Source organism: Sorghum bicolor, chromosome 3 (assembly GCF_000003195.3).
Source record: "Sorghum bicolor cultivar BTx623 chromosome 3, Sorghum_bicolor_NCBIv3, whole genome shotgun sequence".
NCBI lineage: Eukaryota > Viridiplantae > Streptophyta > Magnoliopsida > Poales > Poaceae > Sorghum > Sorghum bicolor.
In genome coordinates, this window is record NC_012872.2 from 73234194 (window position 1) to 73260617 (window position 26424).

The 26424-nt window shown below is 42.9% G+C and overlaps 5 protein-coding genes across 17 annotated transcripts; 3 read left to right on the forward strand and 2 right to left on the reverse strand.

The window, feature by feature from the left end:
• On the forward strand, window positions 4892-5928 carry LOC8077370 (probable NADPH:quinone oxidoreductase 2). The gene is made up of 2 exons (XM_002456903.2): window positions 4892-5080; window positions 5176-5928. The coding sequence occupies exons 1-2, from the start codon at window positions 4984-4986 to the stop codon at window positions 5697-5699; spliced, it is 621 nt and encodes a 206-aa protein (XP_002456948.1). The 5' UTR covers window positions 4892-4983; the 3' UTR covers window positions 5700-5928.
• LOC8077371 (probable NADPH:quinone oxidoreductase 2) lies at window positions 6987-8141 on the forward strand. Its single transcript, XM_002456904.2, has 3 exons — window positions 6987-7228; window positions 7316-7510; window positions 7582-8141. The coding sequence occupies exons 1-3, from the start codon at window positions 7108-7110 to the stop codon at window positions 7905-7907; spliced, it is 642 nt and encodes a 213-aa protein (XP_002456949.1). The 5' UTR covers window positions 6987-7107; the 3' UTR covers window positions 7908-8141.
• Window positions 9686-11458, reverse strand: LOC8077372. The gene has a single exon (XM_021455741.1). It carries the CDS (start codon window positions 10321-10323, stop codon window positions 10018-10020), a length of 306 nt encoding a protein of 101 aa, XP_021311416.1. The 5' UTR covers window positions 10324-11458; the 3' UTR covers window positions 9686-10017.
• Window positions 11994-14579, reverse strand: LOC8062336. The gene is made up of 5 exons (XM_021456353.1): window positions 14108-14579; window positions 13678-13721; window positions 12886-12963; window positions 12590-12703; window positions 11994-12257 (listed from the first exon to the last, which is right to left on the reverse strand). Exons 1-5 carry the CDS (start codon window positions 14577-14579, stop codon window positions 12243-12245), a joined length of 723 nt encoding a protein of 240 aa, XP_021312028.1. The 3' UTR covers window positions 11994-12242.
• Window positions 16486-25674, forward strand: LOC110433844. 13 transcript variants are annotated; one of them, XR_002451238.1, is made up of 7 exons: window positions 16505-17020; window positions 17133-17231; window positions 18744-23387; window positions 23461-23782; window positions 23891-23977; window positions 25029-25121; window positions 25316-25674. XR_002451238.1 is itself a non-coding variant. In XM_021456643.1 (3 exons), exons 1-3 carry the CDS (start codon window positions 16848-16850, stop codon window positions 18250-18252), a joined length of 309 nt encoding a protein of 102 aa, XP_021312318.1. In that variant the 5' UTR covers window positions 16486-16847; the 3' UTR covers window positions 18253-18629. The 13 variants fall into 13 exon arrangements, 1 of the variants encoding a protein (XP_021312318.1); XR_002451235.1 differs by having other exon boundaries at window positions 16501-17020; window positions 23461-23480; window positions 23700-23782; window positions 23891-25674; XR_002451237.1 differs by having other exon boundaries at window positions 16501-17020; window positions 23461-23465; window positions 23700-23782; window positions 23891-25674.

Here is a 26424-nt window from a genome sequence, read left to right on the forward strand (position 1 = left end):
TTTATTTATTTTTTTTCAAGATTCTTTATCATATTGAATCTTTGGACGCATGCATAAAGTCTTAAATATATTCTAAGAAAACTTTAAATATAGCTAAAAAAATAACTAATTATATAGTTTGTATGTAATTTATAAGGTGAATCTTTTAGTCTAATTAGTTTATAATTGAACAATAATTGTCAAATACAAATGATAGTGTTATCGTAACCAAACTAAAAAATTTAACGAAGTAAACAAGGCCCAATTGGAGAAGGTGAATCGAACTTTTTCGGCCGTCCACCAGCCGGCCTTTTCGGCTAACTGGGCCGTTGAGCTAATTCAAGGTCATGCTTTGGAAGCGTGTCACTGTGACTTTCGGCCTGTTTCCACACAAGCAAACAGCAGTTCCTGCACCCTGATAGTCCTGAGCCTTTGCTATCGCTCTCTGACGTCCTGTATACCGCGGCCCAGAAGTCGTTTAGATGCGAAAAGATTTTGAATTTTGTTACTGTAGTATTTCAGTTTTTTTTGGCAAATATAGATCTATTTTGAGTATCAGAAGAGGCATAACCTAAATTTGGGTATCCCCTTTTCTCGAGACCCATTTGCAGATAATGTTGTCTTTTAGGTCTTGTTGTTGGAGAATACTAAAAATAGGTATGGAACCTTTTACTTGTAACGCTACCCAAAAAACAAATGGGTCTTGTATTTTGGGTGACGATTGTTGAAGATAGTCTTAGTTGGGCCAACTAAGCTGTGATCTTTGCTTGTGATTATGCCGAATTTGTCATTCAATTAATAGTATTTTTTCTCACGATAATTTAGCGAACAGTATTTTTAGATATGATTTTACAGACAAATGAACGGATTTTACATATGGGGAGTCGTATAAACCTGAAAAGGGATGCTTGGTAATTTGTATATGCTGTGCACACTTGGCTTCGCTCATGTATACACGATGGGATCCTCAGGCCTTGTGTAGTTCTTTTTTTTTTTCAAAATGTACACTGTAGTATTTTTTATTTATATTTGATAAATATGTTCAATCATAGACTAACTAGGTTCAAAAGATTTGTCTCGCAAATTATAGATAAATTATACAATTAGTTATTTTTTATTTATATTTATTACTTATATATGTATCGTAAAATTTGATATAACGGAGAATTTTAAAAAAATTGTTAAAAAAATTAGGAACTAAACCAGGCCTGAATCTGGAAGCAACCCAAATCGAGCTTCACTTGTCTGGGTGCAGTGATGTGATAAGGTCCGCGTGTTAGTCTTACAGGTCCTACTAGTTGTATCATATAGGTAACCAAGAAACTCTGGCCTGAAAAACAAATTTTTTTTAAAATTTTCCGTCACATCAAATTTTGGAACACATGCATGAAGCATTAGATATAGCCAAAAATAAAAACTAATTGCACAGTTTGCCTGTAAATCACGAAATGAATCTTTTGAGCCTAATTAGTCCATAATTGGATAATTATTGTCAAATAAAAACGAAAATGCTACAGTGTTAAAATCTGAAATTTTTTCAGAACTAAACAAGGTCTTTCTTTTTTTCATGAGAGCTGTTTAGTTAGAGAGTGTTAAAATTTAATAAGTATTGTATCATTTTGTCTTATTTGGTAATTAATGTCTAATTATAGAGTAATTCGTCTTAAAAGATTTGTCTCACAAATTACTCTTTAGCTATGTTTTAATTTTATAAATAATCTATATTTATTACTTTATGCATATGTCAAAACATTCGATATGACGTGAGTTAAATTTTAACAGCGCCAGCCAAACAGGGCCTCATGCATGCTTACCGAACATCAACTTTTCTGAAATACAATTTCACCATGCTTATATCCTTTTTCATCTGACAACCAAACACAACTTTAGTGACAACTAAACACAACTTTAGGACCGAAATTCGGTGGCGCCATAGGATAATGTCGTTGGCAATGGCCTCCCGTAACCGTTTTTTATTATATTTTATTTTATTTGTGTCTTGTACATCAGGAAAAAAAATCAAACTCTGACCAGCTAACAAATTCTAAACATTACGATGCCAAATGACAAACATTTGATTCATCACAAAAAAAATATTTCCTTAGTATGCCTATTTTATGTTAGAAACTGTTGGCAATTTTTCATAAACATGTTGGTTACATTGGAATAATATAGAATAAAGTTGTTATAATGATTTTTTTTTTGTGGGGCACAGAGCTGCTGCCATCCCTACCTACCAGACAGCCTTTACAGCGTAATAAAAAGCCTCCAGTCGATTTTTTTTAATAAAGTCATTATGAACCTATCCATTTTTAAAAATGAATTTCGTGGACGTCGCGCTAGGCAAAAAGTGACGCCATATAAACAAGGCCGCTAGTGGTCTTGTTGCGTCCACCGGACGGCCAATCGCACTCGCGAAATGCATAGCCGCCATGGCCCATGGCTTCCGTAAGCACCACTGTGAGGCCCGGCCCCAAATCATTAGCATTCGGTAGTTATTACTTATTACCTATACCTGGCTACTGGATCTAAGGCCTTATTTAGTTTCTTCACAATTCACATTTTTTTAAAGATTTTTCGTCACATCAAATCTTGCGGCACATGTATGAAGCACTAAATATAGATTAAAAAATAACTAATTATACAGTTACGTTGGAAATTGTGAGAGGATTCTTTTAAGTCTGGTCAGTTCATGGTTTGACAATAATTGTCAAATACAAACGAAAATGCTACAATGTTAAAATCTAAAAACTTTTCGGATCTAAACGAGACCCAATTCATTATAACCTGTCAGCTTATAATTGCTTGGGTGGAGTTTTAGCTAGCAAAGTATGTGCCTACGTGTATAGTCCATGGACGAAGCTAGCGGTGGGGCTAGGGGGCTCTAGCTTCCCCTACCGCTGCTGATTCAGTGAAGCTCCCAATGTTTTTCTTCTAATTTTAGAAACAGATTTATAAGGTATGGTGGGCTAAAATTTTTATTTTTAGATATATTTTGTGAGTTAATATAAGACGATTTCAAGTTAATATATTTTTTTATTGTGAGAGGTTATAGTAAAATTAAATTGATGTAGCAATTTTGTTCAACCCCTCCTAAAATATTTTCTAGCTTCGTCCCTGGTATAGTCTGTTGCGTGCTTAGCTATACAACTTACAATTCAAAGATTTATTCAAACGATCGTATTATGTATTTAAATTTATCTTAAAATACCATACAGATACGTGCGCTGCTCTAACTCGTATGGCCTTGAGATTTTAGGCCATGTTTGGTTTCCCTTGCTAAATTTTAGTTAACTAAACTTTAGTCATTTTAGTAGCTAAAATTCCAAATACATTGACTAAAAGAAGCTAAAATACTTTAGTTTCATTAGTCACCTAAGAGTAGCTAAAATAATTTTAGCTAATTAAAATTTAGCAAGGAGAACCAAACAGGGCCTTAAGACACTCACAATGCAGACTCTATCATAGAGTCTTAAGTTATTTATTACCTCGAAAAATGTGGACTTGGAGTCTAAATAAGACTTGAAGTCTTATTTTTTCTACCTCTTTCTTCAATAAATATACTACCACATCAGCAAAATACCATAAATAATATGTAATTAATTGTCTTGGACTCTGTGATAGAATCTTGCATTGTGAGTGTTCTTACTACTTGTTTCCCCATCCAAGTTGACTCCACATGATCATGAGATTTACTCGATGATTGTGTTTTCCGATCCAAGTTGACTCCACAGCCAAGACACGGTGAAGTCCTGATCACGGACTAGGGCCTTGTTTAGGTCTAATTTTTTTATTTAGATACTGTAGCATTTTTTTTATTTGACACTTATATATTATCCAATTATAGACTAACTAAGCTTAAAAAATTCATCTCATGATTTACATGTAAACTGTGTAATTAATTTTTATTTTCGTCTATATTTAATGCTTCATGCATGTGCCACAAAATTCGATGTGTTGGGAAATCTTGAAAAGTTTTTAGGTTTTGGGTTAACTAAACAAGGCCTAGGTAGAAAGTGGCGCGACGATAATGTGAGAAGTAAAATATGTTGTACGAAAAGATTCGCTTTCATTAGCCGGATACTAAACTAATACTAGCTGGCTCATTAACTACTCGCTACGTATGTAACTGGACAAATACTTGTCCCCATATACTGAGCTAGAAATGTAGTATCCATTTTAGGATGAATAGAATATGTCATTTAGAACGTATCCAGCTAGTTTTCAACGGCTAAGATCATCCGCAATGGTTATCAAATAGCTAGCTAGAAGGAATTCTATTGGCTCTTAATAGCACTTTACAAATAGCTAGCGAGATGATGTATAAAAATACGGAGTAATAAAAAAATAGCACTCTCATTGGCCATCGAGGAGAGAGATCAAATAGCTAGCGACTCATAAATAGCTAATCTAGCACGATCTTCTAGAAATAACTCTCTAACAATACTCTCCACAATAGCTAGTGACTTCCTAAGCTAGCTATTTACAAATTGTCATTGAGAGCCAATAACATTCTTCCTAGAGGTCAAATAGCTAGCAATTGAGGCCTTGTTTAGTTCCAAAATATTTTGCAAAATCGACACCGTAGCTTTTTCGTTTGTATTTGACAAATATTGTCCAATTATGGACTAACTAGGCTCAAAAGATTCGTCTCGTCAATTTCGACCAAATTGTGTAATTAGTTTTTATTTTTGTCTATATTTAATACTTCATGCATGTGTCTAAAGATTCGATGTGACGGGAAATCTGAAAATTTTGCAAATTTTTTTTTTGAACTAAACAAGGCCTGAATACCATTGCGGACTTGCCCTAACGGAACCAAACAAATCGTCGTGAGCCATTGATCATTGACCATGCTATGAGATTCGCATCGCAGCCGCCTGCCTTCACCACGCATCGCTACAAATACACCTCTGCCCATCTCTGCACTTGCACACTTGTAAACGTTGCCTGGTACGGGGAGGTCAGCCACCGACCGCGCTCCGACACCTCACAGACGCACGCATGGAAGGCTCGACGGCGGCGAAGACCGTCCTGAGGGTGGCGGCGATCTCCGGCTCGCTGCGCAGGGGATCGGCCAACACCGGTCTCATCCGCGCCGGTAAGCTCCATCCCCTACGCCTTATCTGATGAATCTTCTAGCGCCACCGTTATGTGGCTGCCGAGTACTGAGACCGCCTGTCTGCGCGCCCGCAGCCGCGGAGATCTGCAGGGAGTCGATCCCGGGGCTGGTGATCGACCACGTCGACATCTCCTCGCTGCCGCTGCTCAACACCGACCTGGAGGTCCCCGGCGCCGGCGCGTTCCCGGCGGTCGTGGAGGCGTTCCGCTCCAAGATCCGCAGCGCCGACTGCTTCCTGTTCGCGTCGCCCGAGTACAACTACTCCATCTCGGGCCCTCTGAAGAACGCGCTGGACTGGGGGTCGCGCCCGCCCAACTGCTGGGGCGACAGGGCGGCCGCCATCCTGAGCGCGTCGGGCGGGTCCGGCGGCAGCCGGTCGCAGTACCACATCCGGCAGGTCGGCGTCTTCCTCGACCTCCACTTCGTCAACAAGCCCGAGGCGTTCATCAAGGCGTACGAGCCGCCCAAGAAGTTCGACGACGACGGCAACCTGGTTGATCCGGCGACCAAGGAGCAGGTCAGGAAGGTGCTCCTGGCGCTGCAGGCTCTCGCGCTCAGGCTCCAGCTGGGGAAATCTGCTGCGGAATCCGAAGTCTGAACAGGGGAGGTTTCAGGCTTGTCAAAGTGCTCTGTAATCTGTACTACTGTACGCTTGATGGTGTCTTGAATAATTTTCTGCGACCGAATATTTTGGTGGCCTTTTCTTGACCCCGCTAAATACTTGGCGGCCAAATGCCTACGGGTGGCTTTCATCCAAGAATCAAGTTTTAAACAATGCAAAATGATGTCTATGTCTCATTTGAGATACAGGGATAAAGAGCCCAGATCCATTTGCGTTTTATCATGATCAAAGATCAAGGGTTAACACCCTTTTAAATACAAGTTTGTCACGCAATACAAAGGTTTTTCTTGAAAGGATGGCAAAATGCAGTTTTTATTAGACGAGGAAAAAAAAGATTTTAGTGCAAGAAAAACATAAACTCGTCTGTGCGCTTCAGCCATAATTGAAAGAAGCACTAAAACAAGATAAAAAGCCTGAAACCACTTCTGACCAAAATAAAAATCGACAGAAGCGCAACCCACTAACACCTAGCAACAACAAAGACCCCCTAGGGAGCAACCAATAGCTATGCCGTCTAACTGGAGTACGTTCTAGGAACTATTGCCATGTTGTATTGTTGTATTGGTTAGGTGAGTGTCTCCGTGCATTCTCTTGATCTTATCAAAAAGTCACCTTGTAATCTGACTCTTGTCTTGTTAACAAAGGTCTTGTTTAGTTCTATTTTTCTTTTACAAAATAGAAAAATGTAGCACTTTCATTTCTATTTGATAAATATTGTCCAATCATAGGCTAACCAAGCTCAAAAGATTCGTCTTGCAAATTATAGGTAAATTGTACAATTAGTTATTTAATACCCCGCTAAATATTGTCCGCCAGAGATTCGATGTGACGAAAAATTTTTTGAGGTTGAGAGAGTGACAACTGAGAATAGCGCTAGCTTCTCCACGTGCGTGGACCGTGGAATGGAAGGTCCGAAAACCGTGGAGTAGCTGCTAGCAGCGTCCAAAGGGCTGCCGATCGAGCTGAGTCCGCCTACCATGCAAGCATAGTATGCATTGCATCATTGCATGCCTACTGGCAGCCGTGGTTCCTCGCATGGGGCACGGCACCCACAACACAAACCAAACGGACGGAAGCTTCGTTGATCAAGTGCTAACAGCTAGCAACTTCCAGGAAGAGGGGAAACGGCCACGGCATTGCTGCCGTAAGCAAATGGTTGACAGCAGCAAGTCTTCATATAGACAAAAATGCATCATCTCGTCAAAAGTCAAAGACTGTCAATCAACGACGTCAAAATTCCACATCGCTTCGTTCGATCATCATCATTCATCATATATAACGCTCGCACACGCCTCTAGCCTAGCTATCTGCAACCCATCATCATCAATCACAAAACCAAAAGAAGCGGGTGCTAGGAGGTCACCCAATCCGACTACGACACGTCATGTCGCTCATGGAGGAATCCTCGACGACGGCACACCCGCCGGCGAAGACCGTGATGAGAGTGGCGGCCATCTCCGGCTCGCTGCGCAGGGCGTCGGCCAACACCGGCCTCATCCGTGCTGGTAATTAATTAGCTCATTTCCACTCTACTACCACCCATGGCTACCTTCTGTTCTTAATTAATTCTCATCGGGTGCGTGTGTGTGCAGCCGCCGAGATTTGCAGGGAGTCCATCCCAGGCCTGCACATCGACCACGTCGACATCTCCGACCTGCCGCTGCTCAACACCGACCTCGAGGCCGCCGACGGCGCGTTCCCGCCGGCCGTCGAGGCGTTCCGCGACAGGGTCCGCAGCGCCGACTGCTTCCTCTTCGCCTCGCCCGAGTACAACTACTCCATTTCAGGTACGTACCTGTACAACTACTCCGTTTGATTGCGTGCTGTCCACGGTCCTCCTCACTCCCTTGCATTGCAGGGCCGCTGAAGAACGCGCTGGACTGGGCATCGCGGCCGCCGAACCGCTGGGCGGACAGGGCCGCGGCGATCCTGAGCGCGTCGGGCGGCTCCGGCGGTAACCGGTCGCAGTACCACATCCGGCAGGTCGGGGTGGCTCTCGGCATCCACTTCGTCGTCAAGCCGGAGGTGTTCACCAAGGCTCATCAGCTGCCCAGGAAGTTCGACGACGACGGCAACCTGATCGACCCGGAGACGAAGGAGCAGCTCAGGAAGCTGCTCCTGGCGCTGCAGGCGTTCGCGCTCAAGCTCCAGGGGAAGCCTGCTGCTGCAGACTCTGCTGAATAGGTGGATTGGTTGATGGCTCCGTTTGTTGGATTGTTGAGGCGAGTTCAGTTCATTAGAGGAGTGCTCGATGCTGTCGTGAATAATTCTCTGCAATACTGTCACTTATTATCTTTTTCTGCTTGTAGTTTTGCTCACTGAAACTTCTTTAATAGTGAGTATGTTCGGTATTATTATACAAAAATAAGAGCAGCCGGTGATCCCCATTGCAAAATTCATCTCGAGGTACAGTTGTGACATTTTCTGGTATGATGAGATTACACCAGGAATTGAAATTGGGTTTGCGCTGAATGATTGAACTGATGATAAACCATAAACGGCGGAGTTGCCAGCTTGAGTTGAGGAAGTAAATGATCACCTCTGGGTAAACTAGCGAACCACATACGGAGAACACCAATAAGAGCCTGAACCTGAAGTCTGACTGATTTATTCCGAAACGAACTTTGAATGATCTGCAGGCAAAACCATATGCTACTAGTGACAATGTTTTACTTTTACATTTATTTATTTATTTATTTATTTATTTATACATATATAAGCGGGGAGCAGCCCATATGTGAACTCGATAGTCTGCAATTCTGCATCCTGTAAAACGACAACCAGCCATGCCAAAACGAAACAATTGCCACAACCTTTAGTGGGCCTCGCTATGTCCTACTCCAGAGGAGAAGTGTGTGGGCCAAAATACCGTGGCCCGCGGGTCTCCTCCTTGTTGAGAGCTTACTTATCAATCTGGGATATAAAATATCGGAGGAAAAGGTATTACTCCAATGTATGTCTCGTTTGTGTTTTCGAGAAACAGTTTTGATCAAATATATATTTAAAAATATTAATATTTATGATTACATATTAGTATTATTGGATAGACACTTAAATTTAGTTTTTAATAAATTTATTTGGAGACAAAAATGTTACACATATTTTCTATAAATCAAGTCAAAGTTAGTGGCATTGCAAATCGTGGCGACAAACATTTAGGTACAGAGTACACAAAATAATAATAATTTCTGCAGCAAAGATAACACTGACCATGACTAGTTTTCATTTTGATAATCGCTTCCGTTGTTAAACATTTATTTAGGTCAAACTAGCTCACTTATTGTTATCCCTAAGCATTGTATCTATCTATCTATCTATCTATCTATCTATCTATCTATCTATCTATCTATATCTCTTATAAAGATAAATCTCACTAGCTATTTCTCTTGTCATGCAAAGTATCTACGTCGGTATCCACTAGAACATACCACTAACACATTCAACTATCTCACCATACAAAGTGTTCGCATCACCATCCATTAACACATGCCATTATGTCTTCATTCAAGCAAATCCCACTAGCTATTTCTCTTGTCATGCAAAGTGTCCACATCAGCATCCACTAGAACATCCCACTAGCACATTCAACTATCTCGATCCCCATGCAAAGTGTTCACGTCACCATCCACTAACACATCCAACTAACACATGACATTATGTCATCATTCAAGATATTGCTACATAACCAACACTATATATATACATCTTCTGATTTTTAGAAATTAATACTCTAACCTATTTATATATTTTTTCATACATGTGGCAACATGTGAGGAATCCTGCTAGTTTTTTAAGAACTTATAGGGTAAGTATAACATATTTTTGTTCAGGGTCATATACTAACTTGCTGTGCTGAGGGCGCACGATTCAGGCCCGACCTCCTCACACCGACGAGGTCGCCGTCAGAAGTATATGCAGATGCGATCACTGCAGCACGAATTGTGAACATGTCCGATAATATATAAGGGTCGCAAAATCTCCTCTTCAATATTGTCCTACTCAGCAAGAAGGTAAGACGATTCTGAGTAAAGAAACCAAACAACAACCCCATCGAGGGCAAAGGGAAGTTTGCTTACATTCAAACAAACACAGCTGTTTTCTTTAATCCGAACTAATGAAATCACCGTGATGACACTAATAGCATAAGCAGCAAATCGATGACCACATCGAGCATGCATAGGAATGGAGCTAGGACGACACACATAGGAATGGAATGGATCAAAATATAGATACCGTGCGTAAGTGCAGACCAACATATATAATGCTAGCCGCCGCCGCGTCGGTCTTTTGGACACTAACGACCACGGGTGCCGTCGTCGTGCCGCGGCTTGTTGGCGCCGGTCCCATCCGGATCCGACTGAGACCGGCTGCCAGAAGTGGCCGGCGGCGGCTTCTTCTTCGTCGTCTGCCCTTCCTGGCCTTTGCCAGCCCCGCCGCCAGCATCACCGTCCCCGCTGCCACCGGCACGGGGGTTCTGCTGACTCCCGTCGACCGACGACGTGGCGCCGCCCTTGGCTGCCGCTGGTGGCACCTCCTCGTCGCCGTCGACGTTGAAGTCGAGAGGGAGCGCGCGGGATGGCTGCCGCCGGTGGCGCGACATGGTCAAGGCCGGCCTAGCTAGCTTGGTAGTCCTACTAGTTACCAACCTAGTCCTAGACGGAGGTACCTGCTGTAACGAACTCGATTTGCCAATGAATATTGCAAACGTCGCAATGCAAGACGCTGTTGCAATGTAGTAGTACAAGTAGGGTCTGCTCTAGCGCTGATATTTTGCTGGAGGAGGACGACCATGGCGAGCAGTGCTCGTGACTCGTGAGCGATGGGCAGCTTGGCCTCTTTATAGATATATATCTAGGCTAGGGGAAAAAGAAGGCAGCTGCTTGCATTGGACATGGACCGGAATTGGAGCGAGAGATGCTGCATCATTGGGCACTTGCTCCGAAAACAGTTCTGAGTCGAGCCGACTGATTCTTGTGGCTTCATCTCGCGTGCGTTCAGTGTAGGATCGACACCTGTACGTGTCCGATATTTTTGTGGGGGCGCCATGCATGCATGCTCGGACAAACACTACAGTACGTACTGTACAATTATATGGAGAGACCGGACAGTCCGATGGTATATATATACGAAGGCATAATCATGTTTTTAAGGACAAAATAAACTTTACCGCACGACATTAAATCTCAGACTGGCTCATCGTTGCGTTACCTGGATGAATGAAGAACTGATGAATTAAGCACGCCCTTTGTTTCCATTGGTGATCACAAGTAAACAAAGACGGGCGGGACCATGCATCATTGGAACGGCCGGAATGATTGCATGCATGGGATCGTGTAAAACGTTTCACCATTAATAATAAAAACTACTCTGTCGTGCCTGCAAGTCTGCAACTGCAACTGCAATGCAAACAGATCGATATTATTATTCCCTGAGAGCAGGAACAGAAGGGGTCCAAACAAAGCGAGGGAGGCCATGCCATGCCGATCCAAAACCGTCGGCAAGACAAGAGATAAGAGTTACTGTGAATATGCAACCTTCTCCACGCACGCACAATACTACATACATTTATGTATTTTTGGACCATGTGTCGTCTGCATCTGCATGCCGCGAGGCGCCAAGAACGCGCGTGGCCCGGCGAGACACGCCTCTATGTACCTTCTTCACTACTGGATTTGCTTTCTTTGCCGAGAGCCGGAAACCCTCGGCAAAGGCCCAAAAGCCCTCGGCAAAGTCTTCGCCGAGAGCCTGCCAAGTGGCTCTCGGCAAAGAAGCTCTCGGCAAAGAATTCTTTGTCGAGAGCCACGTGGCAGGCTCTCGGCAAAGACTTTACCGAGGGCCAGAAACGCCCTCGGCAAAGCCCACAGCGCCGTCGAGGAACGTCTAAGTTGACGTCGTTTTTGCCGAGAGCCAGACTGGCCGGCTCTCGGCAAAGAATTTTTATTTTTTTCAAAAAAAGTCTTTGCCGAGAGCCTGCTAGGTTGGCTCTCGGCAAAGGAGGGCTTTGCCGTGAGCCGCCCATGCAGACTCTCGGCAAAGACTTTTTTTTTAAAAAAAAAATCTTTGCCGAGAGCCTAGCTAAACGGCTCTCGGCAAAGTAATTTTCAGGATTTTTTAAAAAAATCTTTGCCGAGGGCCGTGGCAGTAGCCCTCGGCAAAGACACTACTACAGCCAAAAAAAATTACAATAATCAAATGAAGCAGTTAGCAATATATATATATATATATATATATATATATATATATATATATATATTATCAAATCTGACCACATCACAACACATAAGTCATAGTCATCATCCAAATATACAAAGAGTAGAAGTAAACTATCTAAGCATACCACATTTGTTACAGAAAATAAACTTTCAAGATTGTTCATTCATAGTTTGTGTAGTTCAGGAAACACATCCTTTACAAATAAAATTCAATTTCCCACTGCTCTAGCTAGATCCATAGTACTAGTCTTTGAGATATGAATGGATTTAAGTGTCTTTCATGGAAAGAACGTCTCAGGTTAACGAGTTATGTATTCGGATACTGCAAGGCACAAAAGGCAAATTAAATTGTGTAATCATTGAGGAAATACAGCACCAGCATGCTGATAAATCAAATCAAAAGTACGATGAGTTCTGAGTTTAGTACTATAAATATACTAGGTAAAGTAACACTTTGAAGATGATAAAAATATTAGGTATCTAAACCAGGAACATGTTCCATTTATTTGTGCTATTGCAATGTTCCAGATGGTGAAACAAACACCACTTACTTTCTACTAGTAAACCTTTTGTTTGTTAGTACTTGAGACCACATATAATGCTATAAAATATGGTCGCAATTTATGCATGAAAACAAAATTTGAAAACATTTACCAGCATCTCTTGATATGTTGCGTAATACTGGGGATATCTTGCACAGGCACCACCAAAAGCTTCTTGCCAAGTGTCTATCAGAATTAGTATCTTCTCTTTGACGTGATAGTCAGGCTACAGATCGCACGAAATAACAGATGAGACATTATTCTTATTACTGAATAGGGTTACTCAGAAACAAAAGCCCAGAAATTTGTTTGCCAGGGATTCAAATATGCATGTCCATGTCGAAGTGGCAGGTAAGAATGACACAGGAGAATATTAAAAGGCACTTGCATCTTCTTCTTAGCTATCACCATTTCATGAAGTATATCCTTCTCAGCAACTTGCATATGAACAAAATCACCACAGTTTTTAATCAAGGTCTCCAGCAACTGAAAAGGAAAAGGGAAACAACAGTAGTAGCTTAGTACAAGCTTACTGATCAGTAAACTGTTGCCTGCTTTCAAGTTTGAAGTATGAACAACAGCCCCAACAGATTAAATTTCAGAAACTAACATTGTTCGATTACATATCTCTGGGAGAACGGGTGTATGCTGGGACAGATCAAAGAGGATAATCTAGGATAAAACAGTAAAACAGGAAGCCTAACGTTCTAGAGATAATAAACGTAGTTACATTACATAGAACAATATGTTATCCCTGTCAATATTTTCTTGTCATGCAGTATCGTTTTTTAAAATGCCAGAGAATTTTCTTAATAAAACAAAAAATAACAAAGTTACATTAATGTTCTGCAAGGCACAAAAGGCAAATTAAAAGATGGTTACAAAAGTGTGCGACACTCTCAACTTGTATGTATTCGGATAATATCGATGCTGCTCAGTTATTATAGTAAGAAATAGCAGCACTATATTTTCATTGGCAGCAGATAAAAATGCATGAGGACAGAAAAAAAATCTAGTATATATAATCTATTTAGTGTTTCATTGCGAATGGCACCAATCTTAGAATAGACAATCTGATACTTGTGCAAACACTGTAAATGGCACGAATCTTAGTACATATACTCAAGTTAGATCAGGTAGGCAAGAGTTTCATTTCGCTGGGCATAATTTTATTAAATAAATCTACATAATATGTAGTACCTGAGAGAATAGATCAGCTAGGCAAGAGTTAGATCCCATAAGGCCTGAAATAGGAAACAGTTAGATCCCTCTTGAGTGTTGCCCTATACATCAAAAAAAAATATTAGTAATTAACTAGTGCTAAGATTTTCTAGGAAAAGGTCAAAGCATCATTACTCAATGGCCAAATTAAGACTACCAAATCATTCTATCAACGTTAAAAGGCAAGGAACAAGGAAACATGCACAGTTATTTTCCCAGACAATGCACATAGTCTCAAAAACGTTTGCGCTGTAGGAAATCTAAGTCAGCACTTGAAGATTTTGGTTCTATTACAGATTCCAAAACGCAGTTGAATGCCTTGTTACCCCCAATCTAGTCAATATAATAAACAGGTGGCCGACACACATGGACATCACACGAGATGAGCACGGAAGCGATCGGGACTCACCGGAAAGGACACCCCGGCGGCGTCGCTGACCACAGACCCAGTGGCATCGCAGTACCTGCACGGGAAGATGCGATACACGGCTTCGTAAGCGAGCAGGATGGGAACGAGGGCCGCAGCGGCGGCGCACGGGGCCTTGCAGGCGAAGCCAGTGGCGGAGGCGTGGATTCCAGTGCGGGGCCGCAGCGGCGGTGCAGGGCCACGGCGGCCGTGCGGGGAGGCGGCGGTGGCGCACGGGGCCGGGGAGGGGCGGGGATGGTGTGGGCCGCCGCCGGCGGATCTGGTCGGCGGCGGCGGTGCACAGCGTCCAGCGGCGGCGGGTTGGGCGTGTGTGTGCGGGCGGCAACGGGTTAGGGTTGGGCGCGCGAGGGGCCGGGTGGGGATAAAGCAGATATTTTTTGGAAATACCCTTTGCCGAGAGCCACACAAACAGTCTCTCGGCAAAGAAATAGGCTAGTTTTTTTCCTATAAACATCCTTTGCCGAGAGCCAGCCAGTCCGACTCTCGGCAAAGAACCTTTGCCGAGCGCTATATGGACAGGCTCTCGGCAAAAATTTATATAATATGTGCTTGTATACAATATGCAAAGGCTACAGGAAATGTTATAAAAAGCTCCTAAATTTATAAAAAGCTCCTAAACTTGAATATGTGCTTGTATACAATATGCAAAGGCTACAGAAAAAATTTGGGTCTAAAAATTTTAAAAAAAACTTTTCTCTTTGCCGAGGGCTAATTTAGGCCCTCGGCAAAGGAGCTCTTTGCCGAGAGCCTAACGGCGTGGCTCTCGGCAAAGGTGACGACAACAGATGTCCTTTCATGGCGCGGCTCCTTTGCCGAGAGCCTATCTTTGCCGAGCGCTAGGCTCTCGGCAAAGCTGGCCTTTGCCGAGGGCGGCTTTGCCGAGAGCTAAGCCGTCGGTAAAGGCTCTTTGCCGAGGGTTCTATTTGGCTGTCGGCAAAGGCAGTCTTTGCCGAGAGCTAGTTGGCCCTCGGCAAAGCTCCCGTTTCCTGTAGTGTTTTAGCATTCTCTCCTTTAACTATTTTAAATACTCTTGTTTGACTAGTAAAACGAAACTATTTTAGTTTTTTTTCAATCAGTGTCTTTTAAAATTTATCTACTAAAGTGACTAAAGTTTAGCTGATTAAAATTTAATAAAAAAGAGGCATATGTACCGAGAAGGAAATGTTTGGCCGCTACCGCGGATACATGTCGAACACAATTTTTTCTTTTTGCCCCTAAAAACATATGCTCTCGTAACTGAACCATAAGATTTATACTGACAATCACAGAGAGAATCTCTTATAGTTTATATTGTGAGAGCACGTGTCTTTAGAGATATAAGTTTTACTTTACCGATACGGCGATACGTGCATGGTTGGATAGTGACGAGCACATGCATGCACATGGACGAGGCGGGCGGCCGGCCCCGGGCTCGTCCCTCATTCTCCGTACCGTACGTCTCCCGGTGTCCGACCAATGTCCGATCGATATCTTCCTTCCATGTGTGCATCGCTGCGTTGCCGGCCTTGCGACTGCTCCCTCTATCCTAAACTATGAGTTATTTTAAAAATTTTAAAGAATCAAATCATTTTAAAATTGAACAAATTTATATAATAAAATAATAATATTTATAATACTAACTAAGTATTATTGGTTTATTCAGTAATTATATTTTCATAGTGTATCTATTTGATGTAATAAATTTTTATAATTTTTTCTATAATTTTATTTAAACTTAAAATACTTTAACTTTTAAAGATTTTTAAAATGACTTATAGTTTGGAATGGAGGGAGTAACGTTCATCGGCTACATCTACACGGCGGCGATGGTGGCGGCACGATGCATCTGTGCAGTTGGATGAGCACGCCCATGGCCGGAGTCGCCGAACCCGGAGGCATGCATGGCACGACGAATTATTGGCAGACTCCAACAAGGTGTCCAACCAATGGATGTGCTGTGCTGTGCTTGGATCTGTAAACTAGCAGCTCTGTCCGCTGCTCGTGGTCACTGTCCACTCCGCCACTCGAATGGCTTGTACTCAACGCAAAGCTTGTGGCTATACGTGCCTCGCTCGTGCGCGGTGCCACACGATCGACGTGTGAGCTGCACAAGTCGTCATCATCTGTGGTACACCATGACGTGCTTGAATTCCGTGGAATGGGCTCAAGTTTTAATGGGCCGGATGGGCCCAGCAAGAACAGACCATTCGTCGGGGCTTTTCTCATCGGGGAGGATCCATTTTTCTCGTGCAGGAAAGTCAGTTTTCAGGCGATTCTTTTTGTTTTTTCCCCGTGAACAGAACTTCACGCGTATTTCTCTACAACTAAAAAGACGTCATCGTCTCCGGCGGTTTTCGTCCCCCCCCCCTCCCTCGCGGTAAGCTCCCCACAACCGCACGTTCCAAAGAAAAAACCAAGTGCGCACTAATCGGCGCCGCCTCGCGCGCTAATCCCCCGCTCGCGTCGCTCCGGAGAACCACCACTGCATCACGCACGCACTTTGCCCAGCTCCCAGTTCATCTCGCTCCAAGGAACCGCCGCCCCTGCGCCCTCGCCCTCGCCCTCGTCTTCGCCGGCTGCTCGTCGCCCTGCCTCGGCACGCATTTGACCCTGCCTCACTCTCTGTGCCGTGCAACCACCCGCTGCGCTCCCGCTGGCCTGCGACTTCCTCGCGCCGACTCCCTAGGCGCTGCCCGGCCCTGCTTCGTTTCCCCACCGGGCCTCCCTCCGGCCGCTGCCCTTCATGTGCCCGGTGCCTCCCTCCGGCCGCCGTCCTCTGTGCCGGCGACGCGGTTCCTCGCGGATGAAAAAGCAGGGCAGTTCCTCATGGCGGCGACGTGGTTCCCCCTCGCCGCAGTTCATGTGGCACAACGCCGTATCCTTCTCTAGCGTCATTGGCCTCTTGACTGATATGAGGTATGAACCGTTTGCCATTTGCCTTCCGATCTATTATCCATGAGAGGTATCTCAATGGCTGAGGATATGGCATAATATTTCTTTTATCCCAATGAACCTCTTTTGGCTGCAGATCGTTGCCCTCTTGGTGTCGATGCACTATAGCTGATTTTGCGAAGGGAGAAGACAGGAAGCGGCATCAGGATGAGGGCAAGTTTCTGATCTGTTTGAGGTATTGAATCTTAGCACTTTTTCATTTGTGTTGTATGTTTAGCCCTGTCCATGTATTGTAATAGAATATGCAGCACGGTACCAGATCGAGGTCTCCCATGCATATAGCTGTCGAATTAGAATGTCCCGTAGTACCAGATCGAGGTCTCCCATATAGATTGTGGAATTTTTCATTACCTTTCCAATTTAATTGAATACTATTGGAGATATTCAGTTTGGACAATCAGTTTTGGGGGTCAATTTAGGAGTTCGTCGAGGCCGAATTGGTCCAGTATGCTATGGAGTTTTTTATAATACTTTGTATGATCTTCCTATCAAGTATTTTAAATCTTGTCAACAGGTAGTTTTACACTGAACGTATATTCATTATTCACTACGAATTTAAATGTCTTCCAAACTGCGCTCAATATCAAATTAGTTCATTGATATATGTCTCGGTAATAGCTGCATTGCTTTCTCAGATGAGTGATCGTTTTTAAAGATGAACTGATTTTTCCATCTCTATCATATTGCCACACATAATTTTCCTTGACAAGCACATGTCTGTAATCATATTTGTTTGGTTGATTATAGTCCTCATACAAGATCTGGTGCAAGTGATGTTATTCTGTAAAGCAGTCTGAGTGTCCTTATCCTCCATGTGTATATATATGGTCTATCTTGGTGTTTCAATTTGTTATATTGCAAATCATTTGTCTGCATTAATGATGTCGTATATGTACCCAGTCGAAATTATCATGGAGTGCATAGGGTTGTATGTATGGTTGTTTAGAAGTTGACAAAATTAGGCTTGCTCAACTAGGATGGGTGATTTATTTAGCCTCTTGAAATGTAGATAGCATTCTAGTTAGGTTAGGAAATATCAAGTGTGTGATTTTGGAGATGATTTGGTTTTGCGATTTGCTTTTCATGCCGTGGTGGTGGGGAGGGGATGATTTGTTTTACGTGGTTCCGATTTCTTAGGTTGTGGCGTGATCTGTTTTAGGCTACATGTACACATGGATGGTGGAGACTGTTGCTAGGCCTATGAGATGATGGACGCCATCAACAAGGGTGTCTTGCTGTCCTGCATCCAATCCTATAGGAATTTATTAAGTTGCCCTTCTTCATGTACTTCAAGTTGAGCACTTTAGAATTTTTCCCCAATGTTGTAGACTGTGATTTTGGCACATTAGTGAAAGTTTATGATGTTGTGTTCCAAACGGAGAGATAGAATGGTTAGAATAGAGTCATGCGTGTTTGATTGGAGAATTTGATGCTTGGTTAAGGAGTTTTGGAGTCTTTACTCTCTCTCTCTCTCTCTCTCTCTTAAGTGCTTCTGCCATTTTATATATGGAAGATTGTCATGACAATTGTGTATGTTTTTTTAGAATTTTTTAACTAGAGCAGTTGAGTGTGATTTTTTAGTTTTCTACTATTCTAAGGTGAATGTTTCTAACCTTAGGATCAAACTTTTTCTGTACTTTACTGTTGTAATATTTGTCTTTTGATTAGTAATGATTCTAATGAACAGTAATCGACCATGCTGATGCAAATCAGGAATGAAAAATAGATACAACAAAGTGGGAGAATTTTGTCAGAAAAAATCCTTCCTTGATGAAGATTTTCAGACCTCAAGTAAGAATGTACCGCATAGAAATGCATATTTATTTTATAGAGACTATAGTGGACATGGACATATGGTAGAAAATAAAAATTCAGGAGCATTGTTTTCTATGCTCAGTGCTTTAAGTCTAACTAAGAACTTTGCTCTCATGAAGAAATTAATTGTTTCAGTGCTCTGCAAATCTTAAATGCCTCCCTCACAGTCTAATACATCATCTTCTGTGATCTACTTGTGGTCAGGATGGAATTAGGCATCTAAAAGCACTTGTGCGGGAAATATCCTGTGAAATTAGGCATCTAGAAGCTACTATATTGGTGTGTCTGTGCAATAGATTTTCTATAATTTCAACATGTGTATAGATAATATTTTTTCAGAGCCCCACTCTTGAAGTTTATTAACTGCTGATGTCCTGGTTGTGTAAGCACCAAAAATTTGGATTTTGTAAGCAAATGCATATGAATGTCAGCAAAACATTGCTTCTCAGCCTATTTAACAATTCATGTTTTACTTTTATTTTGATTGATAGCAAAACATTGCTTCTCAACCTGTTAAACAATTCATGTTTTATTATACTCATGGCAACATATGTTATAACATTCATGTTTTTTTAGTTCTTGTTTTCCTAATTCAAAGAATGCAGCAAAAGATTTTAATCATTGTAAGTTTTTGCTATTCTATTCTATCCATGTATACTACTAAGGATCTTTTTAAAAGGTCTTCTAAAGTTGTGTTTGTGATATCTATGTTTTTTTACAACAGTGGTAATCTGTGTTGTTTGAAGTGGAACACTCAAAGCTATTTTGTTTGAAATGGAACATTCAAATTTTATTGCAATTAGAGCTACATACAGTGGTAAAGTGTCAGGTTGTGTCGCCACAGACCTTGACTTTGCCTGTTGTTGGACCATGCTAAGTTGGTCGAATATTATTCCTGTTGCAACTCACGGGCATTTAGCTAGTCATTCATTATAAAAGAAAAAGAGTGCTGAAAGTACGGCTTACAAAATGCGGCTGCAGGAGAACCGGCAGTATAGATTGTAGAACGAGAAAGTGGTTAAGAACTCAAACAACAACAACAACAAAAATAACAACAAAAAGAAAAATGGTAAGGAAAGGCCCTCAGCCACAAGGCTAACCGGTTGGACTCTAAAAAGGGAAAATACATCAACGCAAGACTGACAATATAGGAGATGAAGTCGTGGTGACAAAACATCGACTTAGAAAAGACAAGACGACAACGATAAAGTAACACGACAAAGCATCCACCAAAGACGACGTGAAAAGTATTCGTAGGTGTCGGAGCTGAACAGGCATTCAACAATACTTTCTGCCATAGCTTATCGTCAAACGAATAAGGCTCGTTGGCGAAGTATTGGACAACAATCTGTCATCTTTGCTGCTGCAAAGAACCAATCGACTACAGCAACACCTAGCATGCGGAACATGCCATTGCACAGAGAAAGTCTTTTCATGTGATTCTTAGTTCAGATTTTCTCCTACAACTAAAAAAATTAAAACAGGGACATTTTTTTTTGTGCGGTTTTGGTTTTCGTCAGCCTGCCAGCTCGCGACGAGCGTCCGCCTCCCCCGTCATCCCCTCCCCGATCCCCTCCCCTTTCCTATCTTGTCCGTGCGGGCGCTCCCCTCTGCGAGAGCGCCCCAATCCCTCCATCAGCGAGGCGCTCGTGAGCGTCCGCCGCGAGACCGTCAGCGGGACCCCGACCTAGAGCGCCGCCCGCCGCGACGGTGCCCGAGATCTCCTCGTCCGCACGCCGTCCGCGACCCCAGCGCTGCTTGCGACCTCGCCGTCCGCGAGACCGTCGGGACCGCGGGCACATCCGTCTGCGCGAGGACGGGCCTCGAGCGCCGCCCGCGACCTCCTCGTGAGCGCCGTCCTCGAGCTGCCGTCCGCGCGACCCCTGTCCTCAAGCGCCGTCTGCCGTGAGAGCGTCGTCGACACGCCGCCGTCCGTGACAGCTGCCGTCCGCGCGAGCCCCGTCCTCGAGCGCCGCCCGCGAGCCGCCGCGACTGCCGCCATGAGCTTGCCGGTGGCCGTGGATGCGTCCGCGCTCTGCGAGAGCGCCCCAATCCCTCCGTCAGCGAGGCGCTCGTGAGCGTCCGCCGTGAGACCGTCAGCGGGACCCCGTCCTCGAGCGCCGCCCACCGTGACGGTGCCCGGGATCTCCGCGTCCGCACGTCGTCCGCGGGACCGTCGCGCCGTCCGCGACAGCGTCGGGACCGCGTGCACTTGCGTCTGCGCGAGGACGGGCCTCGAGCGCCGCCCGCGACCTCCTCGTGAGCGCCGTCCTCGAGCTGCCGTCCGCGCGACCCCCGTCGTCGAGCGCCGTCTGCCGTGAGAGCGTCGTCCACACGCCGCCGTCCGCGACAGCTGCCGTCCGCGCGAGCCCCGTCCTCGAGCGCCGCCCACGAGCCGTCGCGACCGCCGCCATGAGCTTGCCGGTGGCCGTGGATGCGTTCGCGCTCGTCGGTAAAGCCCTACCCCGGATCTTCACCAGCACTAGGCCACACCTCCGCCCCAAGTCCCGTGCTCCGGACCTTCGCCGCGGCATCCTGCAGTGCAGCCCCTGGCGCCCAGAATCCATGCCTATGCGACCGCGACTCCGCGAACAGGTGCACGGAGCAGCAAAGGACGGCTACTAGCCTCGCTCGCACCTAGGGTTGGGAGCTTGGGGCGGCGCTGACCGCGGCGCGAGCAGCAACCGGTCGAGTCGCCTAGCAGGGGAGCAGCGCAGGCAGCCGGTAGTCGGACCCTTCTAATATCGAGACGACCATCCTCCACACCAGATATGTTGGCCCCTCGCTTGCCTTCCTGCTGTTCAAAACGGAGATCATGTACCTTGATTTAAGCTATTTTGTTATCTGTACGAGGTTTCCTATAGCAACTGGCGAGTGGCAACATGTCGGCCATGCCGTTAATGGAGTTGCGGCGAAGTGTACTAGATGGATTCTGAGTAGGCGTCGCTATCTGGTTTCAGTTTTAGTCATATACGAGAATCTGATAATATGCAAATATCTTTTTTGCATTGAGTTCAACTAAAGAATCTTAGTATTTTGTATTTTATTCATGTGCTGCAAATGTCAGAATTCCTTTTATTTGTGAACTGAGGTACTATAGAATTCTATTCTATATACAACTCAAATTAGCACGGCCAAAAGTTCAGATGGGAGAAGAGTAACTATCCTGGTTTGCTCTGAATGTTCTGAATTTCAATCCATGACTATGATGAATAACTGAGCTAGGTATCAGTACTCACTTTTCGGGTCTGTATTTTAAGATCCTATGTGTTCCTGCTTAACTTTCATGCTTTCAAGTTTCAGTCATGTGCTTTGTCTGGTACTATGTGTATTTACTAAATTTTATTTGACATATTGTATGTCCTAATTATTTATTTATTAGTAATTTTATGTCAGGTTTGTTCATGGGGATGTTAAACCCGTGAATTTTCTACTTGGTCAGCCTGGATCCCATGATGAGAAAAAACTTTTTCTTATTGATCTTGGGTTAGGTACGTCATGGCACTTCTCCTGTGATTGATATTTTGCTTGCACATGTTAAGATGGTCTAACCAATTTCCAGTATGGTGTGGTGTTTGAAAAATGAACCAAACGCTCTAATGCTCTTGCTAATCATTTCAACATAATACTACAGGATAACTGAGATTGCCATGTACAGGATCCCATGGAAGGCAAAAGACTAAATGGGATCTGAAGTACTTTCTAAGTCTATACTAATATCTTGATCAATTTGTTCTTTTCTGCCATTATTGTAGGGCAAGCATACTGTTTCTGTGAGCTACTAATCTTCACGTTTTTTGAACTGATCGTACATTCTTTGACTGAGGCTGCCATGGATTAGGAAAAATACAGAGTCTTTTTTGGGGGGTAGCTAGCATAGTATTTAGTGATTTTAGACGAGTATTAAATTTTAGTGTGCATAGGCTTTTTACTTGATCATGATCTCTTACCTCTCTAATGAAGATGTGTACAATGCCATAATAATGGATAGAAAATCATGGTTAATTCCATGTTTGGGGTAGGTTGTACATTCCAACTTTTTTCTCTCTGTTTGAAGATAAGCAATTTGCTTTCTGATATGTTGCATGTATTTCAGAATAAATTAACATAAAAATGTCAGCAGAAGTATTTTACTTTAGTAATATATATTCACAACCAATGTAATTTAGTACCCCCACGTATTATATTGTTACCAGTTAATCTGTGTGGTTAGTATTTTTCAGGATTCCTCAATGTTCTACATAAAAATTGCCAAAAAAACAGAACCTTAAATTAAACTGAAATAATATCAGAAAGGTCTCTGATCAAGCCTTTGATTTTGTGCTGCTAAAAAAATGCACTTGTAGATGAGGTAGCCCGGCTGGTGAGCAGACCGTCGACCATCGCTCGACTGATCTGGCGACGAGGCGGATCAGATAGGATGGAGAGGCTCACCCTCGTTGGATCCGGTGAGGAGGCATCCTCAACAAGGTGGAGGCTGAGGGTTCAGGCGACGAGGCACCATGGGCGGGGAAAGGTAAGCTAAGGGTGAGCACCTTCTTTGCCACTCCCCTGTCTCCGCACACACTGACACATCTCTCAACGTGCAGGAGTGGTGAGCTCGGCGACGGTACAGCAGTAGTAGTGGATGTCACTGATTAGTTGCATTCTTTTTGAAGCCTCACTTAGTTGCATTCAATGTGAACTTGTCTTCCTCTTTGATTGAAGTGCTGGTCACCGGCCGGCACCATCATTGTCACCAAATCTCTTGATCATTCCCTTTATCTATAGTGCTTGCTACTGCATCCTACAAATTTCCTAACAAATCATCATCACTTGCTTGGGGCAGGAGGCGTGCTATCACAGTTCATAGGTGGGCAGAGGCAGCTGGGTAGATGTGGCAGACCTTTATATGAAACAACCGTTAACATGGTGCTCTGTATCTGCTCCTTTTGTGAACCTGACATCATTGTATTAGTTTGTTTCATGTTGCTAAAAAGAAATCTTATATAGGTTGTGCATTCTCTTCTATTAATGCAGCATTTTGGGCACTCCAAATGAAGAAACTTTGCCAGACATTGTTTTGTTATCTGATTACAAGTCAAATTTCCAGAAGTGGACGATGTGGTAAGTAATAAACAAGTTCTTTTTATTATTACAAATAGTAAGATGGGGTTTTGAGTTGTGAATACTTTCACTGTGTACGGCTCCAGGACTAAAGCTATAGAATCTAAACAACTGCAAACAATCATACTATATCCAATTTGTTTTTTCTGATTTATCAACTGAATGCCTGCTGCAACTCTAACTAAAACTCAACTTTAAGATAGGGTGTCATATTAACATCCATGGTGCAAGAGAGGATTTTTCATGTTTATGGATGAGTTTTGGCGCAGGGAATCATTTGTTATACATCCATGGCCTACATCATTGGAGCACAAAAGATACATCATTGGAGCACAAAAGACAGGGTGTCCAGTTGGATTATTATGATATTTCCCTTAGTTGAAACTAAACATTCTTGCTCAACAATATGACATTTAACATATGCATTGCTTACTTGCTTCTTTGCAGTAATTACAGAGTTTTTGATCCAAACAACTATAGCTCCCTAGACAAACCTTTTATATGCCTCACACAAAAGCATAAAATCTGTTTTTTATAACAGGAATCTCTGACATATCTGGTAAAAAATGGCCAATTTGTATTGTTGGCATGGTTGATTTTATCTTACTATCCAAAACTTGCTGGAAGAGGTCTAAAAGTTCATAACTAGCCTATAATGAAAATGGTTTCCTTCCCAATTGCTACCTCTGGACAAGGACTTCATTGGACATAGTCATCTCTAGATATCTTCTTCTATTCTATCGATGTTTTGCAACCTAGAGCATATAGAAATTTGGGTTCAGGGTTGCAGGGATCAGTCACAGGTTAGGTTTTGGGACGTGGTTGATCTATGCAGCTCTGATCTATTACATGCTTAATGATTCTTGCAGGCCAGATCCTAAGGATTTTATAGCTACTGAAAAATCAATGTTGCATAGTTAATTAATTATTTACAAAAAGAATCAGCATAGTAGGCAAACGCATATAAGCTGTTAGATAGATGTCTTATCTACGTCCCCGTATAAAATTGACGGTTGATGCATACCCTGTTGCCATCTCTACTAATATGCAGGGATGAAATAGTCAAGGACTTGACCTGATTTTTATAAGGTCATGTGTTTACTTATGTGTTGCTACTGAATTTACCTGGCCATGTGTTTACTGAGTAAGTTAAGTTATCACTTAACACCTCTACTATTATGCATTACTTATTTTGTGTTGTAGCATGTGGAAAACCGTATATCTTTACTGTTGTTTTGCAAGACATCTTATATGAATTGTTTTCCTTTAACAATGTGTTCTACCATTTGTAGAGTTAGTAAATTTAATTATATGCACATGTTTCGTTTATCACTGCAGATTGTAAGAGCTAGAAAACTATCGGAGCATTCCAGTACTCAATGAAACAATAAAGGCAAGCACTTCAGTACTTCAAAGCCATGCACACAGTTAAGAATGTATGTATCCTTCACCATGTCGCTCGCTGGATCCATCTTGCCCGCCCCGACACACCAGGAATATGTGAAAAGTCCACTATATGTAGCTGGATCCAAGAAGCATAGGAAGATGAAAGGGATTGATGAAGTCATACAATTGAGTTTGTGAGCATGCGACGCCATGCTCTTCATGACTATGTTAATTTTATAAATTTTGTTTTTTGAATTAAATGTCACTTGAACGTTGGTATTTAATTTTATAGTATTGTTATTTTATCGTGTGATCTATGTGTTTTAGTACAAATTGTCAGTTATCCCGTAGCAACGCACGGGTATGCTACCTAGTCTATATTTAAAACCTAATTTCTTGCACCTCCAGGTATATCTTCACGAGCTCTAGATATTTCGATTAGGTTTGTAGTGTCTCATAATTTATAGGGTTATAGATAATATTTTTGTGGTTTATAAAACTCCGATCAGATATTTGCCGAAAGAAACAATAGTAGAGAAAGATTGTGAACCATACTGGTCCTGCAAACCCAACTTTTGTTCTTTGAAAGCCATCTTTAAGTGAGTAGACCTTTTCCCTTTTCTCGGAATATAATATATTCTAGATCGAACATGCCAAATCAAGGAAAGTCAAACTTGTCACGCATCACCTGGGTCTTGTTGAGTTCCAAAAATTTTTACAAAATTGACACTATAGCATTTTTGTTTGTATTTGACAAAAAATATCTAATCATGGACTAACTAGGCTCAAAAGATTCGTCTCGTCAATTTCGACCAAACTGTGCAATTAGTTTTTATTTTCATCTATATTTAATATTCCATATATGCGTTTAAAGATTCGATGTGACGGGGAATCTGAAAAATTTTGCAAAATTTTTTGGGAACTAAACAAGGCTCTGCTGGTAGTAGCAAACTTGGGAGCCAAGTACCTTGCTGACACAGAGGATCCCAGCACGGGTACCTCCGCCGACTTTCCAGTCGCATCGCACTGCTTGCTCTGTTGCTCGGTCTTCCCCGTCACTC

What these genes read in the sequence shown, in the direction of transcription:
- LOC8077370 (XM_002456903.2), top strand. Translation starts at nt 4,984, where the DNA reads ATGGAAGGCTCGACGGCGGCGAAGACCGTCCTGAGGGTGGCGGCGATC. An exon ending in CACCGGTCTCATCCGCGCCG is followed by an intron (nt 5,081 to 5,175) that starts GTAAGCTCCATC and finishes GCGCGCCCGCAG; the next exon opens with CCGCGGAGATCTGCAGGGAG.
- LOC8077371 (XM_002456904.2), top strand. Translation starts at nt 7,108, where the DNA reads ATGTCGCTCATGGAGGAATCCTCGACGACGGCACACCCGCCGGCGAAG. An exon ending in CACCGGCCTCATCCGTGCTG is followed by an intron (nt 7,229 to 7,315) that starts GTAATTAATTAG and finishes GTGTGTGTGCAG; the next exon opens with CCGCCGAGATTTGCAGGGAG. An exon ending in GTACAACTACTCCATTTCAG is followed by an intron (nt 7,511 to 7,581) that starts GTACGTACCTGT and finishes CTTGCATTGCAG; the next exon opens with GGCCGCTGAAGAACGCGCTG.
- LOC8077372 (XM_021455741.1), bottom strand. Translation starts at nt 10,323, where the DNA reads ATGTCGCGCCACCGGCGGCAGCCATCCCGCGCGCTCCCTCTCGACTTC.
- LOC8062336 (XM_021456353.1), bottom strand. Translation starts at nt 14,579, where the DNA reads ATGTTTATAGGAAAAAAACTAGCCTATTTCTTTGCCGAGAGACTGTTT. An exon ending in CCGCCGGGGTGTCCTTTCCG is followed by an intron (nt 13,722 to 14,107) that starts GTGAGTCCCGAT and finishes TTCCTATTTCAG; the next exon opens with GCCTTATGGGATCTAACTCT. An exon ending in AGGATATACTTCATGAAATG is followed by an intron (nt 12,704 to 12,885) that starts GTGATAGCTAAG and finishes TGCGATCTGTAG; the next exon opens with CCTGACTATCACGTCAAAGA.
- LOC110433844 (XM_021456643.1), top strand. Translation starts at nt 16,848, where the DNA reads ATGTGCCCGGTGCCTCCCTCCGGCCGCCGTCCTCTGTGCCGGCGACGC. An exon ending in GGCCTCTTGACTGATATGAG is followed by an intron (nt 17,021 to 17,132) that starts GTATGAACCGTT and finishes TTTTGGCTGCAG; the next exon opens with ATCGTTGCCCTCTTGGTGTC. An exon ending in AAGTTTCTGATCTGTTTGAG is followed by an intron (nt 17,232 to 18,215) that starts GTATTGAATCTT and finishes GATCTGTTTTAG; the next exon opens with GCTACATGTACACATGGATG.